This window comes from Vombatus ursinus, unplaced genomic scaffold, assembly GCF_900497805.2.
Source record: "Vombatus ursinus unplaced genomic scaffold, bare-nosed wombat genome assembly UNPS02014799.1, whole genome shotgun sequence".
Taxonomy (NCBI): domain Eukaryota; kingdom Metazoa; phylum Chordata; class Mammalia; order Diprotodontia; family Vombatidae; genus Vombatus; species Vombatus ursinus.
The window spans coordinates 33,346,462-33,367,107 of NW_020954577.1; the positions used below are offsets into that span (position 1 = coordinate 33,346,462).

Sequence of the window (20,646 nt, forward strand, 5' to 3'; positions counted from 1 at the left end):
TGTGTGTGTGTGTGTGTGTGTGTGTGTGTGTGTGTGTGTGTGTGTGTATGAAGAGGAGGGGTAATGAATGAGCCATGATACTTCTTCTTTCCCTGATACCTGAGATCATCTATACCTAACAGTCAGCTAATAATGAAATTCTTTATTGGGAAAAGCCAAAGGCTCAACTTGCTACATGCTAGGAGGCCTATAGATCTCAAATAAGGAAACAGAATGGCAGCATCAACTATATTGAATATCAATCACTAATAACCTAAATGATGTCCAAGTTATTTTCTCCTAGCGGGTCTTCAAGGTCCCTCATCAATGAAATAGGGACAATGATACTTGTGCTACTAATCTCTGTTACTTCATCCACAAAATCAAGAACTTGAACTAGGTGGTCCAACAGGACTGTTCTAGGCCAACCCTTCTGTACTCCTATAAATTAAGATTTTATCTATCAGGCAGCTGAGTGGCACAGTAGATACAATGTGTGACATTCAAATCCTATCTAAGGACCTTATTTGCTGTGTTGTCCTGGGCAATTCACTAATCTTCTTTGCGGCTAAATTTCCTCATCTATAAAATGGGAGTAATGATAGCACCTACCCCAGGGTTGTTATGGGGATCAAATGAGAATGTGTATAAAGTGCTTGGCACACCTTAAATAGGTCAATAAATGTTTGATGTTTTTATTTAAAGAAATTATAGATGATCTCTCCTGGTGATCTGGAGATCAACCCTTAGTTTGGGATGTTATCTGCTTTCTCTGCATTTACTAAGCAAACTTCTGATCTGGATTAGATTGGCCTTCAGGGATAAGAATGGCTGACTAATCTAGCCTTCTTTGGAAGTCCTAACCCTCCCTAGGAATTATGGGATTGGCATTCCAGTCATGAAGCATGAAGCAATCTCTAGACCTACTTGTCTCTGAGTAAGCTAATAACAATGATTTTCAGGACCTGCAGAGTTTCAAGCCCTGAAACAGACTTAGAAGGCATAGCTTGCCAAGCGTCTCATCACATTGCTACATACACTGTCCCTTCCTCCTCCAATGGGGGATTTCCACCCCCTATGTACATTTTCTCGAAGTCATTTACTGCTAGCTGAAGATTGTGTGTATAAATGAAAAAGACAGAGTCCCACGTGAGCCAAGACAATTGGAGAGTTGAAGACAACCTCTTCATGTTCTGTAGTACAGGGCAGTCTATCTATTGGTCTCCCCTACATTTATCTTCCCACTGACACCAAAGTGGGAAATGGACTTTTGAAAATGATCCACTTTGTGGTTTCTATGCTGCTATTGGAAGTTCAAGTCTAGGATAATATATAGGACACAAAGTAATGCACCTGGCTTCAGGAGGCTCTGGGTTCAAATCTTACCTCTGATAACTTTATTAGTGATATGACATTAGACAGGTTACTTCATGTTACTTCTTTGTTTCATCACTTGTAAATTGAGGATAATAATATTTATGATACCTTCCTCATCAAACAGCTGCAACGAATGCATGTGGTTAAGATTTCAAGTGTTCTGTAAAGGTGAAGCAGTTCATGGTAGTTGTTATTTTTTAATAATTCTGAATTAATATCATAATACAAAATGATAATATAATCCTTAATATTATAATTGAATGTATGCATTTATTTTTATAATAATTTAACATGTGATATCTTATGTTTTATAGCATAAAAAGCTACCTTATATTAGACTAGTTACAAAGCCAAAAGCACCTGGAGATAGGAAGACTTGAGTTCAAATCCATTTTCAGGCACTTAATAGCTATGTTGTCTTGGACTACTTTCTTAACCTTTGTTTCCTGTTTCCTCAACTGTGAAAAAAAAACCCCAGAAAATAATAGCAATTACCTCATAGAACTGTTGTGATGATCAAAATGAAATAATATTTGGAAACTGCTTAGCACAATGTCTGGCACATAGTAGGTATTATATAAAAAATCACTTTTTAAAGTCACTTAGAATATCTTGAGATGTATGTATGTACATGATTGTTGTATGATTATTCAGAGGACCCGTGAAAGATCATAGGATCATAGATTTAGGCTTAGAAGGAACTTCAGAGACAGTCCAAGTCTACTCCCTCATTTTGCAGATAAAAAAACTCAGGCCAGAAAAGTGAAAAACTAGCCAAGAGTCACACAGGTAGAGGAGGATTTAAACCCACGTCCATCAACTATATTGAATATCAGTCACTAATAACCCAAATGATGCCCAAGTTATTTTCTCCTAGTAGGTCCTCAAGGTCCCTCATCGATGAAATAGGGACAATGACACTTGTGCTACTAATCTCTGTTACTTCATCCATAAAATCAGGCTTACTTAGGATGGAAGGTTTTGGTCAAGGGCAATGATGTACATTATTCTATAGGGATCTAAAAACTACCCAACTCAGAAGAATCTTCTTCCAAATACAAATTACAAAACCACTAGTTAATTCAATGAGATGGAATGAGAAATGGGAGAAACAGAAATTATTCCTATTTGAAACTTGGTTTCAGTAAAACACACATATAAACCAAAACAAACAAAAATTACAAAAACACCTAGTTATTTGCATTTTAATGTTTTTTCCAATATTTTGCGTTATTGTAGATAATAGTCTATTTGTGAGTGAGATAACCATTGGAGGAATGAGGACTGGTGTTCAAGTGAAGTCTTAACCTTATAATGTCTCTCAGCTAGCCATTTTCTTCAAAAGGATTTGGTGTTAAAAGTCTATATTTGGAATCTTGCCTTAGACACTAGCTGTGTGACCCTACGCAAGACAGAACCTATTTGTGCTTCAGTTTCCTCATCCATAAAATGAGTGAGCTATATTCGATGGACTTTATGATTCATTGCAGATCTAAATCCATGGTCCTACAAAATGGAAAATGGTCCTAATTGAAGTGGAACCTGGGAGGTGACATGTCCTTTGGGGGGCTGCAAACACACGCCTACGTGGAGTAGATATATCAAATTGGCATGGTGTTTGCAAACTCCAATAGACCCACTCTTTGTGCTTAATGAGTGTTGTTTTTCTACAGACAAAGCCAAAGGAAGAGGCAGAGCTGGGTCCCACTTTGACACAGCCCGGAGACGGAGCCGAGCGGTCCTTTATCATATCTCTGGACACCTGCAAAGAAGAGAAAAGAACAAATTGAAAATCAATAATGTAGGTGTTGAGCACACAAGGCGAAGGCTGTCAAGGGAATGTTTTATTTGTTAGAAGAAAAAAAAATGCGCGGGTTGGTTGGTTATTGGCTTTGCTGAACTTCTGGGCTTCTGATTTCTTTTAAAGAATGAACTGGAAAAGGTCAGCACTCATATAGCAAACCCGGAAGAACAGCTCCTGATGGCTGTGTTATCACTGCAAGGAGATTAGATTAGTATAGCAAGCCAGAACAATAGAGGAGTGGGGAAGCTTCGGCCACACTCTTTTGGCTCCGTTTTATAGAACATGATAATACGAAGAGTCACATTATACATGCATAATTATTCTGGGTATTTAAACCACAAATACAGAATGAAATTTTTCAAAATTTAATTTTCATTCTGTTCATTTTTCCCATATCTAATTTCACTTAATGAATTTTTCTAGAGGGCCCATGACTCAAGTGAAGTCATTACTTTGTTAAATATTGTAAAAACTCTCTATTTTACAGAAAACACAGATAGAAATTTCATAGTACAACCCCAGTTGTACTATGACACGTTGTAGTGCAGTTCATAAAGCAATACACTTTTGCTAAATTGAACCTAAAAGAACCTAAAAGGGAAATCTGATATATGCCTCCAAAGAAGCCCAGTAAATGCTTCTGTCTAATGAAGACAACCCATTGGTCTCTGTAATGCTTGTGATTTACCTTTTTCTACAATATTCCACCTTTCTTAACTTTGCAACTGATTTTTGTTGTTTAAAGACTTAAAAAGAAATGTGGAAAAAGTGAATATCCTTATTATCTTTGTTTAGATGGAGAAATTTGAAACCAAAATATTTAAAGGCCTTTAATATCTTGAATTTGGATAGCTAAATGATCATAACAGTTTTGCGATCTGTAGTTTGGAGAGACTGTATTTAAACATCCAAATTATACTTTCTCACTGTATTAGAAAGACCAATAATCATTCAGATGACTTTGAGGTGCAACAACTTGACTAGCAAACATAGGAGATGTTTAATAAATGCTTATTGATTGAAAAATAAAGGTGAATATTGGATGGAACCTCAATCGTAATGTCATGTTGGATCCATGTGGAGATAAGGAAAAGTTAAGACAACTTCCTGACCCCATTCCTTTTGATTGAGAGAGTGAGAGAGCTAGCCAACATGTCAGATAAACATCTTGAAAAAAATGAAAAAGTCTATTGGCAACATGTCTTAAAAACTAATTGTTATGTCCCCATACGTCCCTTAGATTTCTCCCATTTATAGTTGATGCTACCAAAATCATATTTTCTGTTGGCTGTGGTTGGAAATCCATAGCCAAAATGCTACAGATATGAATCTCCTTCCCAGCAGCTTTCCTTTTGAAGAGCATAAATAAGATGCTCCTTTTGGGCCCTGGGCTATTAGGGGGTAGCCCCATAATTCAATACATAGCTGCAATGAGTAAGGTCCAATTCATGCTGATGCGCTCCAGGGACAGTCTCTCCTTAGAGGAATGAATGTCTGAATGACTGTTTCCTCCTATTGCCATGGACTTGTGGTTGGTGAGAGAGTTTTAGGCTATTGGACATGTGAGTGAATGAATGAATCAATCAATCAATCAATGGATGAATAGCATTTACTGTTTACTATGTGCCAAGTACATTGTGCTAAGTGCTGAGGATACAAATACAAAACAATACAGTCCCTGCCCTTTTTGGTGAGTTGTGTAGCTCATTCTTGAAGAGACTTTCCTGCAGTGTTACAGCTAGCATCCAGAATGGAAGAAGGGTAAAGATATAAAGGGACCAACCCTTGTAATTTGTGCTAAGTAAGCCAGGCAACAAGCTCATGAGCAAATATTAGTTGGCCAAATGGTTAATCATGAAAACTAAGATTATTTAAAAAAAACCTTCAGCTCATTTTAACATAACTATTAAATTAGCTTAAAATTTGTTGATTGAACATGCCATTTTCCTCTTTAGATTGGGATTTTTTAAACAAACTTTACTTAAAATTAGATTAAAAAACTGCGACCTCCCACTGTTTAGCTAACGTGTTTAATTGCTAGTCATTTACAAAGCTTCACAAGTCCATGTGGAGTGTCACACACTGGTGTAAATTGTTTAAGGGTATTCGATCTGAACTTGAACTTACCAGGTATTAACTTAGATCTTAACGCAAATCAGGGCTACCAATTAACAAGCCTTGCCGTGGAGATACTGCCAAGCCACATTTCCTTGGCACTTTGCAGTTTGAAAAATGCTTTCCTTACAATGATTCTCTGAGGTACACAGGATATGGGTTATCAAGCCTATTTTACAGAGGAGAAAACTGAGTCTTGATCAAGCAAAGGGACTAGACCAAAAATAGTTTCCACTTCTATTGCAATTTAAAGTTTACATAGCACTTCTCCCACAACAACCCACTGAGATGAAGGAAGTACAATGATTCTTTTCAGAGCTGTGACGAGGGTCAGGCGATCAGGGCACAGAAATTAAAAGGATGCCAATATCACTTTCATTCATTCAGGAACATAGAAACAACTAAGTGTATCACTTAGCAAAAATATTTAAATAAAGTAGGAAGCTATCAGATAGTGTTTTTTTCCTCTTTCCAGTGGTTTATACCCAATGGGAGCTCCTCTCTGGATCATTCCTATTATCTCCAACATTGTCATGAAACCTCTGACCATTGTAGCTAATGTCCCAGCATCTCTATCTCCCCTCTCGACTACATTCATCTTAAAAATCTGCTTTCAGGGTGTGATTCATGTGCTGCTTCTGGGGGCTAAAATTGTTAGTTAATGTCTTTGATTATTATCTTCAACTGAGAGGAAGCAGGGACCTCAAAAATCTGAAATGAATTGTCTGGAGTAACATAGCTGAGCTAAATGTGATGAAAACTGAGATTATTCTGAAAGGTAGAATCACTGAAAGTCAGAAGAAGTAGAGAAAGAAAAAAGAAATGACCAACCAGGGATTCTAAGTCTGGGGTTTATGAACTTGTGGTTTTATTTTTAATGTTTTGATAACTGAATTTCAATTTATTTGGCATTCTTTTATAATCTTATATATTTTATTCTGTGCATTTAAAAACATTATTCTGAGGGGTCCATAGGCTTCACCAGATTGCCAGAGGGATTCGTAACACTAACGTGATAAGAACCCCTAAGAAACTGTCCCTAACCTGGAAAAATCATTTCTTGAATAATTAATCAGTCAATCATCAAGCATTTTTAAGTGCTTCTGTGCTCTGCCAAGGACTGGGGATATAGAGACACAATTGAAACAGTCTTTGCCCTCAATAACCTCATATTCATTTTCTCCATTTATAGTTTATTAAAATTTAAAGGCTTCGACTAAAGCAAGCATTAAGACATAGCATCCTATAAAGCAAGACCTGACAGCCCCCACTTCCCTATCCAAGAAGTCTTCCTCACTTGCTCCTTAACTCACAGTGGGAGCAGGGACTTTCTTAAGTTTGTATTTGCATCTATGGAACTAGATTAGCAAAGTGCTTAACACACAGTAGAAGCTTGGTGATGCTTTCCATTCATTTACTCATGCATGCATTCACTCAGCCCCTCTAAAATAAAGAACTTGAATATGAACTAGATGGCTCTCAAGTCCCCTCCAGGATAGGATCATTGCTCTGGAGACTGGTGTTTCCACTTTCTAGTCCTGACTCTGTCTCTCCCAGAAATACTCAGAGAAAGTAACTTGATTTCTCCATACTTCAGTTTCCCCAGCTATAAATTTGGAATGATTCAGATCCCTAACTTAAGAGGATTTCATATCACTAAAAGAGTTAGGGAAATGATCTAAGGGGAGCACTGTTACCTTTACAAAGAGGGCCAGACAAATCCATCCTTTTATAGCACATTGCTGTACTCTTCTCCATAAAGGACTCTGCCTATTTTCCTTCCTTTGCCCAATGACATAAGAAATCAGTTTATTTCTGAATTATAAACCCTTGCTGATCCAGAGACCCACTTCCTTGGTGTATTGTGTTCATGTAAATTGCATGGATGGAGGTTTGGAATTCAGTCACCTTGACTTGTTATTGTCATTCATTACCCGTGTTTGGATGATTTGTAAAGCAGAGGCACACATAGCCCTAGCACTGTAGGCACTAAATAAATATTTATCATAATCAATAAATAATGGACAACCAAAATCCAGATGACTTTGTTGCATTATTCTTTAGACAAACTCCATATTGTTGAGGGTTATAAATAGCATCTCGTCCATTCTTTCTCTACTTTTTTTCCAAAAGCATATGGTTCTCTCAGAAAGCTGTATACAGGGGCTGATTTTGCATCAGAAATGTCTTTGATGACATTTTGACATGTCCTGGAGGATGGGAGGGCAGTCATCATTGTTTTCTCAGGGGATTGTATCAAAACTCAGGCAGCCTTTGGGATACAATTTATTTGTTTTAATTAGGACTATGTTTAAATGGTTTTTTTTTAATTTAATGTGAAACAACCTTATTTCTGAACAGCATGGCTGACTCATTCAGAATTAAGGGGACCACCAACATTTACTATATTATACATCAATTCAGTTTTTAAAAGCATTCATTCAGCCTCTACTATATACCAGGCTCTTTCTAGGCACAAGGAATACAAATGCAAGTGGAACAATCCTGACCCTCAAGGAATTTATATTTAAATGGGTAGAAAACAAAACAAATATAATAAATACAAACTAAATTCAGGGGTGGAGATTACAATGATAATAACTAATATTAACAAGCATTTAAATGGTGCTTTATGAGTTCCAAAATATTTTATATATGTTATTTTATTTTTTACAATAATCCTGTAAGGTAAGTGCTCTTATTTTCCCATTTTACAGATGAAGAAAGTGAGTCTAAGAAAAGTTGAGTGACTTGCCCAGGGTCACACAGCAGGCAAGATTTAACTCTGGTCTCTGTAATTTCATGTCAGGCATTCCATCCACACTGCCACCTAGCTGTTCCTACAGCTGGAAGGATCAGGAAAGGCCACTTGTAGGCATCAACACTTCAGCTGGGTATGAATGGGAGACTGAGGGGAGGAAAGACAGCATTCCTGGAAGAGGCAATCAGCCCATGCAAAGCCACAGAGAAGGAAGGTGAAACGTTACACATGAGGAACAGCAAATAGACAAATTTAGCTGAAATGTTGAGTGTGTGAGGAGGAGTCAATGATATTGAACCTACAGTACAACAATATATCTGCCATCCCTAACTTTGAATTTCTTCCCAGGTTTTTTCCTCCTATAGGAACTCTTTGCATGATCAAAAAGAATCCATTTGAGGTAAAAGCTAGTGTATTGCACATCATTCTTGGTCACCAATCAGCTATAAAAACCCAGGGCTTCTCCAGGCAAGCCAGATAGGTGTAGAGAGAGAGGGGACGCTTACATACCTTCTGGTCTTGGCTGGAGAAGGACTTGAGATTATACAGTTTCTCAGTCAGGGAACCATATGCTGCAGTGTAGGGGAGATGGGAACCCCAAAATTCAAGGGCACAAGGCACAGGTCCTGCCTCAAATCACTCAAGCTTTCTTTCAGTCAGAGACAAGGTTTATTGTTTTGCCAATAGAAGTCAGTGGGATTTTAAGAACCTGAGCATTTTGTGACACTTGTATTGATAAGCAGGCCAGATTTCAAGAATCTGAGCAATTTAATGAAGGCAAGATGGACACTTTTATACAGAAAGACTGGGAAGATCTGAATGTGATCTAGGAGTAACTAATAGTGTGTGATGACCTGGAGGTAACAGAGAAGGGATCTAGATAAGATTAAGGGTGGGAAATAACCTGGGGTGGGGCCAGGTGCAGACAGTGAGGGACACAATGAAAGGGCAGTTAAAAGTATTATTGATTGGGAAGGGCCAGGTACCTCAAGTGAACTCCAGGGATCTGAACCATGTGGGAAAGCCCAAGGTCTTTTAGAGGTTCATCATTAGTGCTCCATCAGAAAGACTTAGCCCTAAATTTTATAGTATTCCTGGAAGTGGTTAAAATATCTGTATCTCTGGGGTTTCACTCCTAGTCACCTGTTTGGTACCTAATTGCCTTGAAACTGAGAAACTGTATAATCTCAAGTCCTTCTCCAGCCAAGACCAGAAGGTATGTAAGCCTCCCCTCTCTCTATAATTTTAGCAAAGTCCTCCGAGGCCCTCATTTTCCTATTCTGTAAAATGAAATGGGAAAAGGGAAGTCACACTATACAGCTCCTGAGATCCCTTCCACCTCTAAATCTCTAATCTTATTAAGATCCTACTATGTTCAAGGCACTAATCTGGATGTTGGGGATGCTAAGAGAAAATGTTTGCTATACAAAACCCACCCTTCAACTGTTCTGGTTTGGGATTCTTCCAAAATTTTGAATTATCTCTGGCCCAAGCTCCTGCTCTTAGAGGACAATACCATGGAACAGCGTAAAAGAGTCCTAGATATGGAGGCAGAGGACACAGGTCCAAATCCCCAGTGTTATCACCTTGTGACCTTAGGCAAAATATTTAACCTCTCTGGGTTTCCATTTTCTCATCTGTAAAATGAGAGGGGTCAGACCATGTATTCTCTCAGGTCCCTTTCAGCTCTTTGAATATAAGCTCCTTGACAACAAGAACTCTTGCTTTTTCTTTGTGCCTCCTGCCCTGAAACATAGTAGGTACATACTAAGTGATTGTTGATCAATTACTCTTTGAATCTTTGAATAAGATGAAGAATCACTACAACAGACAAGCAGCTGACCAGGACCTACAATTGAGAACAGCAGAAGCTCAAGCATGGAACAGAAGCATTATAGGTTGTCACAGTCTAATTGAACAGATGGTGGTTTGGGAGGTGAAAAGGGGCTATTGGTACTCCCAGGTGAACAGGAACAATTGGCAAGAAATAAGAGCAGCTGAGAACACAATAAAGGAATAGTATCAATCTTCTCCTGGCAAAATCTAAGCTCCTTGTGGGCAGGAAATGTTGTCTTTTCTTTGTAATCTCAGTGCTTAGCACATTATATAGTACATGCTGAAGAAAAACTTTTTGATTCATTGATTTATTGACTTCCAAGGGAAAATTTTCCTGGTTCCTACTCTCATTGCTTCGGGCTAAAGTTTTTGTAAGCAGCCTGGGTGAGCTGCTAGTTAAGTCTGAGACATCTTTAGAGGTCCTTGAATATAGCACATACTGTTTCCTGGCCTTATTCTTACTCTGAACACTCAATAGAGTGAAGCTTCAGCAGATTCCAGTCATCCAGTTTGTACTTCAACCTTACCCTCTGAAATGCAGCCTTTTATTTCATATTTAGTGTTTCCCTTACTTTGCAGACTAAATGTATGCTCTTGAGCACATGACTCTCCGGTCTTTAGATACATGCTTTTTTTCCTGAACATTCCTTTATCTTGTATTAGGGAGACATTGTTCATCAAGTTGGAACAATTTCAAAGCCGTAGGCTTCTGCGCTTATCAAAGCCCCAGCTCTTCTCAGGTTTTAATTACCTACAAAAGCTGAACATCTTTTTTCTTACTTAAATGCCTTGAATGCCTTTCCTTGAGCAATTGTTTCTTCCTTCTCTGTCTATGCGAAGACTTACTGGTGTCCATAACCATCATTATCATTCAGTTCTTTCAAGTAATACAAGACTTGTTGAAAATTCAAAAATCAGCCAAATCTTCTAACTAAAAGAAAAACAAAACCCTGTAAATCCAGAAGATGATCTCCCCCTTCTGTCCTCCTCCCCTCCCCATTACACCATGTTTCCAATAAAAAGCAGTTCCTTGAGTTGTTCGTGGGCCCCTGTTGTTATTAGTAAAATCAGAATGAAGGATTTCAATGCAAGCTGATAATTGAAATAATTAATGCCTCCAAAGTTTCCTTAAAATACAATGTCCTCTACATTATTTAGTTAGGTGTTCTATTTGTTGTTAAAGTGTTTTTGTTTTTTGCCTTTACGAGAGTTTAATTCTTCCTGGAATTGCTACTTACTGGAACATAAATGTAAATTATATTTGCTGTTTGTGATGATTTCCGATTGTGAATGTCTCTAGGTAACATCATGAGTATGTTCTCTTTGTTTCTTAATTGAATAATGCTAACCCTACACATAGATTTCTCTTTTGACATCCGAGTGAAATTGCCTTTAATTAAAACAAAAAGTTTACCAGTATTGTGGCAGTGCATGACTAAGGCTAAAACTAGGATAGCCAGTTGGAGCTTTGTTCTAGGGCACTTAGATTTTTAAAAAAAAGTTAAATAATTTAAAATAATTTTTAAAATATATTTTAATGTCACACTTAACCCCCCTGATGTGGTCCACCTGACCATGCCCTCTTCCTCTGCCAAGAGTGGTCTCTGGGTGCTTGAAAGTCTCTATCTATCCCACTAAAAGAAAGTGTTCTGGGGTCTCTCCCACTACGGGGCTGGCATCTGGAATCTCCCCTCCAATGGGTCTGTATATCAGAGCATCCCTCATCTCACCATGGTTGATTAGTGGGTGACTTTAGTTCTATTATTCCTAGAGGACAATATTTGCTGTTTACTCTGGGTACCAGAAGACGTTAGTTATGGTTCTGGATGTATTGATGGTATCTTCAATGCAATATGCTGAATACAATTTATGCTCCATTCTCCCCATTGGAAAAGAAGAAAGGAAGAAAAAAAAGAAAGAAAAGAAAGAAAGAAAGAAGGAAGGAGCCAATTTAGTATATATTGATTTTGCAAACACAAAATACTATACTTATTGAAGTGTATGCAATGCAATCTGAGTATTTTAGCTAATATGGGGTTTCATCCCTCTCTCTCTCTTATTTTTTTTTTTTGTCTACAGAATGTTTTTGTAGATAAACCAGCATTTCCGGAATACAAAGTTTCAGATGCAAAAAAGTCCAAATTCATCCTTTTGCATTTTAGCACTTTTAAAGCTGGCTGGGACTGGCTGATCCTGTTGGCGACGTTCTATGTTGCTGTGACTGTACCTTACAACGTTTGCTTTATTGGCAATGATGAGCTGTCCACAACAAGGAGCACCACGGTCAGTGACATCGCAGTGGAGATTCTGTTCATTATAGGTAAGAACTTGAGGTGACCATCCTTGTCCCATTGACAAAGGGAAGGGAAGGACAGAAGTATGAATCCAGACCTTGTTGGGAAGTGAAGATGAGCTCAGATTTCATTTGCATTGGCTTGAATTGGCCCCTCATGCAAATTCAGAAAAGGACATATTTGAATTTCTAAGAATTGCCTTCCTCAGCTTTTCCACTGTTCCTTTATTCAAATCAACCCTAGCCAGTGTTTTATGTTTCTCTCCTCATTTCATCAAAATTAGAGTAAAAGAAAAGGACTTGTGAGTTGCTTTGTTTATGTTCTGTCATATGCTTCTTTGCCTACAGCCAACAAATTATTTTTTTACCAAGGTGGTTCAAAGCCTTAATTATTTTCCATTAAAATGAAGTAAAAATGGAGTTACCACCTTGTCAGAAGACCAAGATACTATGGTGATAAGAACTATAAAAAGAGACAAGGTGCCTCCTCCATGTTTAAGAATGAGGGTCCCCAGAATATCCTTCTTTAGTCAGGTTTAATGGAACTAAATTCCTTAAGGATTACTATCCTGTCTTGAACAAAAGTGAAGAAAAATATTTTGAAGGGCTAGAAAGAAGAGATATGGATTACATATTTAAAAGTGAAAGGACATTAAAGACCATGTAACCTAACAAACTCTATTTTACTGATGAGAAAACTGAGGTCCAGGGTGGAAAAGTTTTTATTGCCCAAGGTCATATAGGTGGTGAAAGTATTGAAGTAAAAAGAGGGTTGAATTTGGCAGTCAAAGGACTTGGATCTTAGGATCATAGATTTAGAACTAAAAGAGACCACAGAGGTCATAGAGTTGAACTTCCTCATTTTATAGATGAGGAAACTGAGGTTCAGAGATGCTAAGTGACTTACCCAGAGTCATGTCCCATGTAAGTGTCTGAGGCAGTATACAAACCCAAGTCTTCTTGACTCAAAGCCTGATGCTCTTCCCTGTGGTATGCTGCCTCTGAATCCTGTTTCTAGTATTTTTCCTCTGGACCCCTGAGTAAGTAGAAGCACTGGAGAGAGCAGAAGATAAATGGGAATTGAGAAAGATGCATATTCTCTCCTTGTCTCCTTGACTTTTTGTAATCCTTTTTCCACTTAGAAAAAGATTACAGATGAATAGATTACAAACAAGGGAATTGTCAAAAATTAGTTAGTGGCATTGGCACATATGCTAAGCCGCATATTATGGGATCTCAAATCTTGTCCTTCAAGAAGAGGAAAAAAGAAGATTCTTGAATTCTTTATTTTTAGTTCACACAGGAGCAAAAGTCTAAGAAAAAAGAATTAGGCTAAGGGAGAAAGAAGGAAGGAGAGGACAAGAGAATTAGTGAAGATAAAATGGGTATTCTTGAATTATGAAGAAGAAAAAAATTTTATTCTAAGCAGCTATTATTCCCTTGGCTATGAGATTTCACTTGTAGTTGGTCTGTTGGAGGCACTGACCTTGAACCAGAATCATATCTCTGAATAGTTGTTAGTGTGCTAGATTTGGAGACAAAGGACCCAGGTTCAAATCCCACCACTACTACTTAATTCCTATGACCTTGGGCAAGTCACTTCATTTCCTTGAGCTTCAGTTTCATGGTCAGTAAAATAAAGAGCTTGAACTAGATGGCCTATAAGATCCCTTCCAAGCATTTCATTAAACCTATAATCTTATGAGCCTATAAATGACTTTCTCTATGCTTTGTGTTGAATCATCTGTATGCATGTTATCCATTCCTGATAGACTGTAAGATTTTTGACAACAGAGACTATATTTTTTTATCCCCAGTGCTTTGCATACACTACATTCTCAATGAATATTCTTTGAAATAAATTGGTTTTTTTGCTTCAATTCATCAACAAGTACAATACATCAAAATACTTTGGTTCCCCTGATGTGGCTATCTATTTCAGAACCTGTTGACGTAATCAGCTAGAATTGAAAACGCTCATCATGCCCCCTCTGACTCCTGGTAGTCAGAGAGACATACTGGATAGGGAACTGGGCTCAAAGGTAAGAAGACCTAGGTACAAATCCTACCTCAAAACCTACCATCTTTGAGACTATGAGCAAGTCAGGTAACCTGATCTTGGTTGAGTCCCACCTTAGACACATAATGATTGTGAGATTCTGGAGGAGTCATTTAATCTCTCAGTGGGCATGTCTCCATCCAAGAGTTCTCTATACCAATGAAATGATGGTCTTGTTTTATGTCTGAAGCTTGATAATGATTTGGGGGGGTATGTGATATTGACAGGTATTTAGGTGCATATTCAACCAAAATGCTAAAGTTATTAATTTTTTTTCTTTTGCACTGGGACTGTGAAATCATTGGTCTAGGGAAATCTGGGTAAGAAAACTCTTTGCAAAATGGCACCTGCTGTGTGGATGAAACTGGAGAAAAATAATAAAACTGGGCTGCCTGGGTCCACTAGAAATTTGTGTTACCTAATCTCAACTGGGTCCTCACTGCAGCAATGCAATTTTTCTCACATCTCTAATTAATTCACCGTCCCACTCTCCATAGCTTTTTCCTTATGTTACAAAAATAAAGATGACACATATACAGTTTTACTCTACTCATTTTTATGATGGAATGGAAAATGCTTTCATTGTACTATTTCTGTGGCTTCAAAGGAATTCCAGAAAGGGTTGTTTGTTTTTCATCTGGTAACACATATTCTTTCAATGTCTCAGGAATGCTCAGCCTCATATGTCAAAGACAGAAGTAGAATTATAGAGCAATAGGTAAAGGTTTAAAAGAACTTAGAAGTAATGTAGGTGAACCCACTCCCATCCTCATTTTCTTTTGTAACCTCAAAATGATATAGTCTTGTCAAAGAGAATTTCTTTGTTTTTTTGGTTTTTTTTTTTTTGACTAGGCAATGGGGTTAAGTGACTTGCCCAGGGTCACACAGCTAGTAAATATTATGTGTCTGAGGCCGGAATTGAACTCAGGTCCTCCTGAATCCAAGACCAGTGCTCTATCCACTGCACCACCTAGCTGCCCCCCAAAGAGGATTTTTCAGAGAGCTTATGTAAGAGACCTTACAATCTCAAATACTGCTAAAGGTAAAGGTCAAAAGAAAATGGGTTTGTAGTTTCCTATGTATTCGGCATATGCTTAATGCATTTACTTGTCTTCCCCATCCCACCCCTGCCCAGGCCATTGTTACCATTAGCACGATCAGAAGTGTGGGATTCTGACCAAGTTGACTCAGGAGATATCTCCAAAGCTTCCTTGGAATTTAAAAAGCCTATACATTTGTTGTTTTTTGAGAATATAGTTCTTCCTGGCATTTGTATATACTTAAATGCAAATGGAAGTTCCTCACTGCATTTATTATTTGTGGACAGAAAGCTGACCTAGGAGCCAAGAAAATCTGTGCCCAAACTATGTCCCTTACACATCTTGGGTGCATGACCGCAGTCAAGCCACTTTACCACTAAGAGCTTTAGGCTAGTTTCTAAGTCTAAGCTACAGAGAAGGTACATTGATAGAGGAAATTTTCCTCATCTAGGAGTTCCTTGTATGAGTGAAATCATAAGTCCAATACCTAAATTAATTTTTGGAATGATTTTCAGTTATGAGTATCTCTAGATAATATTGAGAGTAAAGATTATTTCGTTCTTTGTATTCATATCCCTAGTACCTAGAACAAAGACTAGCACATCATCATCATCATCATCCTCATCATAGCTAGCATTTATATAGCTCTTTAAAGTTTGTACAACACCTTACATATGTTATCTTATTTGAACCTCACAACGACTCTGTGAAGTAGGTGCTATTATTATCCCTATTTGATAGATGAGGAAACTGATGACTATGAAGTTGTGATTTTCCACGGGTCACATAACTAGTAAGCATCTGAGACAGAATCTGAACTCATCTTATTCATTCCAAGTCCAGTATTCTATTCACTGTTTCACTTAGCTACCTTCAAGTAGGTCCTTAATAAGTACTTGTTGATTGATTATTAAATGGGGGGGCAGTGAGCTAAATGACTTATAAGTTCTTTTAAAGCTTTATCTATTATTCTATGATTTTGCTTCTACCTTTGCTACATGGTACTGAGCATTCCTGAGATACTGAAAGAATGTATGATTGGATTTTTAAAAAAAAACCCTATTCTAGAATCCTTTTTTTTTTTAGGCAATTGGGGTTAAGTGACTTGCCCAGGGTCACACAGCTAGTAAGTGTCAAGTGTTTGGTCTGAGGCCGGATTTGAACTCAGGTACTCCTGACTTCAGGGCCAGCACTCTATCTACTGTGCCACCTTAGAATCCTTTTGAAGACACAGAAATAGGACAGCAAAAATATTTTTTCATTTCATTGTAAAAAAAAAATCCAAGATAGAATTGTATTTGTGTCATCTTCCATTTTGTAACTGAAAGAATGAATATCAAGTGGAGAAAGTGGTGTTTTCATCCCACTTATATGGAATTAATCAATGAACAAATATTTATTAAACACCTACTATGTGCTGCGCACTGTGTTAAGCATTGTAAATCACATAGACACGGACTCAGTGTCCCCGTACACAGACCATTCTTGTTTCTTCAGTGACTGATGATTTCATTATGAAGATACTAAGCACAACACTACTCCATTTGATGTTTCAAAAAGCTGAATGTTCACAATGTGTGTGTAAAGTGTGAGGTTTTTATAAGATTAGAGAACTCTATGTAAGAATATTTTTGTTCACAAAACAAATTAGGCATAATTGTTTCACATTACAAAAGAATTCTTGCTTGACAAAAACAGTCTTTTTAAGTAACCAGCATTATACTGCATTTGAGGTTTGTTTACAATTGTTTCTGGAAAGAGGATTTTAAAATTCACATTAAGAAATAATTGAATTGCAATTGAAAAGCAATTAGATGTAAAGATTATGTAGTATTGCTTAAAATATCATTCTAAGTGAAGGAGACCAGATATCCTGTATATATCAGGACACTCCCAGATTTGGATTGCTTATACCAACATGACCAAAAATTCCATGTAGTGTTTTTTTAAATGGCAGCTGCCAGTCAAAGGATTATTGAATCAAGACTTTTTTTCCAAGGGTAAGTAGGTCTCAAGGGAAAAATAATGTAAAGCTCCAAACCAGGAAAGTATATTTCTAGTTATATTGGGAAAGTTTATGGTGGCGGAGTTGGTGAGTGATATAGCTCAGTTAACCAAACTAATAGCTATCATACTCCTTTTTCATTCCCATCAGCATAATCTCATTAGAGTAAGATCAATACATTATGCTGTTTATAATATTTTTTCAATTTTTTTCACATTCATCTTTATCTGATTCAGTGTTGTATAGTAGATGGAGTATTGAAGTATAAAGACAGGGACTGATTAAGGTCAAAAGCAGCATGGTAAATTTGGAAAGAGCATTAGGTTTAAAAATTTATGTCCAAATGTGTCTACTTATATCCTCATATTCAGGCTCTTTGCTGACTGCAGTAAACCCTATAATGTTGCAGAGCCACTTGGAAGAAATCTATAATTACTCAAAAAAGTTTGCTTATGCCATCCACAGGGGAAAGACCAAGTGGATGAAAAATTTCAATTGCCTGGATATCAGTATGCATGTGGGTAGATACCTATTATAGAAGCTGGTAGAATACAGGCAGCAAATCAGAAGAATTCTCCCAATATTCCCTGCCAAACAACTTTAAAATAGCACCTCAGATCAAATTGGGGAGTGGCAGAAGCAACAAAAGGTCAAGGTGAGATATTTTTCCAGCCCAAGACAACTTAGGAGGTTAGCAGAAGAGGTCTGTGACACCAAGGTAGGGGTCAGTCAAGAATGCAGTACATGCCATGGCAATGCCAGCAGGAGGCCTTGGAGGCAGCTGCAACAGTGACAACAGCAGCATCAGGAGCTCTCAGCTCAGGGATGCCAAGGGAATCAGACAACTGGTCAGAAAGAGATTATAGGGGACCCTTTGCTGGCACTAAGTGCAGGACCCTGTTATATTGCTTATATGCAGTTATGAGCCAAAGTTCCAAGTTGAAGAGGAGCATGAGTTCTTATAGCTGTGGGGGATCAGAGTTCCTGGTCACAGTACTAGTGGAGAGAAGAGTACTTGTGGTGCCTCACAAGGGAACATGGGTCCTGATCTCAGTTCCAAAGCAGAAAGGAGCAGTAGCACTTGTGGCTGCGGGGAAGCAAAGTCCCTTTCTAGATAAAGTCTGAGGACAAGCCAGGAGAACAGTGGCCACACTTTGCTTTGGATCATACCATCTTGGAAGCACCAAAAATGCTTACATACCCTCAGAACTACCTCTGAAAACAGCAGCAGGAAAAAGAAAAAAAAACCCTGAAGTTTGGAACAGTGCCCTCTCCAACCCAGGAGCAGAGCCCAACTTTAACTAAAGTTAAAAATTAAGCAATAGGCTGGAGGAAAGAACAAACAACAATAACAACAACAAAGAACCTGACCATAAAAAGCTACTATCTTGACAAGGAAGATCAAGACATAAACTCAGAAGAAGACAATGGTATCGAAATTGCTACAAGAAAAGCCTCAAAGAAAAAAATGTGAATTAAACTCAAGTCCAACAAAAATTCCTGGAAGAGCTCAAAAATAATTTTGAAAATTAAATAAGAGAAGTAGAGGGGAAAATGAGGAAAAGAGTGAGAATGATGCAAGAAAATTATGAAGAGAGTCAATAGCTTGGTAGAAGACGCGCAAAAAAAATTGAAGAAAACAGTACCTTAAAAAACAGAATTGGCCAAGTTGTAAAAGAGGCACAAAAATCCACTGACTTGGCACAGCTAGTGGATAGAGTATCAACCCTGGAGTCAGGAAGACCTGAGTTCAAATCCAGCCTCAGACACATAACACTCAGTAGCTGTGTGACTCTGGGCAAGTCACTTAACCCCATTGCCTAGCCAAAAAAAAAAAAAAAAAAATCCACTGACCTTACAAAGCACAAGTGATCAAATGAGAAAAGATGTACAAAAGCTCACTGAAAAGAATAATTTCTTAAAAATTAGAATTGGGCAAGTGGAAACTAATGACTCCATGAAACATCAAGAAACAATAAAGCAAAGTCAAGAGAAGGAAAAAAAATAGAAGGAAAAGTAAAATATCTCATCAGAAAAACAACAGACCTAGAAAATTGATTGAAGAGAAATAATTTAATAATTATTGGACTGCCTGAAAGCCATGATGGAAAAAAAAGAACCTGGACATCATTTTTCACAAAATTATCAAGGAAAACTGTCCTGATATCCTAGAACTGGTAGGAAAAGTAGAAATTGCAAGAATCCACTGATCACCTGCTGAAAGAGATTTCAAAATGAAAACTCCCAGGAATTTTACAGCAAAATGTCAGAGCTCCCAGGTCAAGGAGAAAGTATTGCAAGCAGACAGAAAGAAACAATTCAAATATCATGGAGCAACAGTCAGGATCACAAAAGATTTAGCAGCTTCCACATTAAAGGAACAGATGGCCTTGAATATGGCATTCTAGAAGGCAAAGGAACTAGAATTACAACCATGAATAACCTACCCAGCAAAACTGAGTGTAATCTTTCAGGGGGAAAATGGATATTTAATGAAATAGAGGAAGTGTAAAGCATTCAAACCTATCTGATGAAAATACCAGAGCTGAGTAGAAAAGTTGACATTCAAGCACAAGACTCAAGAGAAGCATAAAAAGATAAATCTGAAAGAGAAATATTAATTGCCCATAAGTAGACTAAGCCAATATAAAATTTTAATTAAATTAATTTTTTACTTAAATTTTATTAAATTAAAATTAAATTTTAATTTAATTAAAATTTTATTTAAATTAATTCACTTATTCTGTGCCATACAAATCAAGCAACCAAAATTGTTTCATAGAGGTAAAAAGTAATAATAAAATTCATCTGGAAGAACAAAAAGTCAAGAATATCAAAGAAATCAAAGAAAAAAATGAGAAAGAAGATGGCCTAGCAGTAACAGATCACAAATTGTATTAAAAGTGGTAATTATGAAAAATTTTTGTACTGGCTTAGAAACAGAGTAATGAATCAGTGTAATTGGTCAGGTACACAGACAGTAGCAAATGACCATAGTAATTTAGTGTTTGATAAACCTGAAGTTCCATGTTTTAGGGATAAGAACTCACTATTTGACAAAAAATTGCTGAGAAAACTGGAAAGCAGTTTAGAAGAAATTATGTATAGACTAATATCTCACTCCATACAGCAAGATAGGATCAAAATAGGCACATCATTTAGACCGAAAGGGTGATATCATAAACAAATTTGGGGAGCGTGGAAAATTTTACCTGTCAGATCTATAGATAAGAGAAGAATTTAGGATCAACCAAGATATAGAGAGGATCACAGGAGGTAAAATGAATAATTTTATTACATTAAAATGTTAAGGTTTTGTAAAAACCATTTTTTGTAAAAAAAAAAAAACAAAAAAAACAAAAACAAAACCATGAAAC

The 20,646-nt window shown here is 37.3% G+C and overlaps 1 protein-coding gene across 1 annotated transcript in view; it reads left to right on the forward strand.

Annotated features, from left to right (window-relative positions):
• KCNH8 (potassium voltage-gated channel subfamily H member 8) overlaps positions 1-20,646 on the forward strand; it is a 406,714-nt gene that overhangs the window by 205,158 nt on the left and 180,910 nt on the right. The window contains exons 4-5 of the mRNA XM_027872528.1: positions 3,030-3,157; positions 11,952-12,192. Of these exons, the coding sequence (XP_027728329.1) occupies positions 3,030-3,157; positions 11,952-12,192 (369 nt within the window). The remainder of the gene's footprint in view (positions 1-3,029; positions 3,158-11,951; positions 12,193-20,646) is intronic.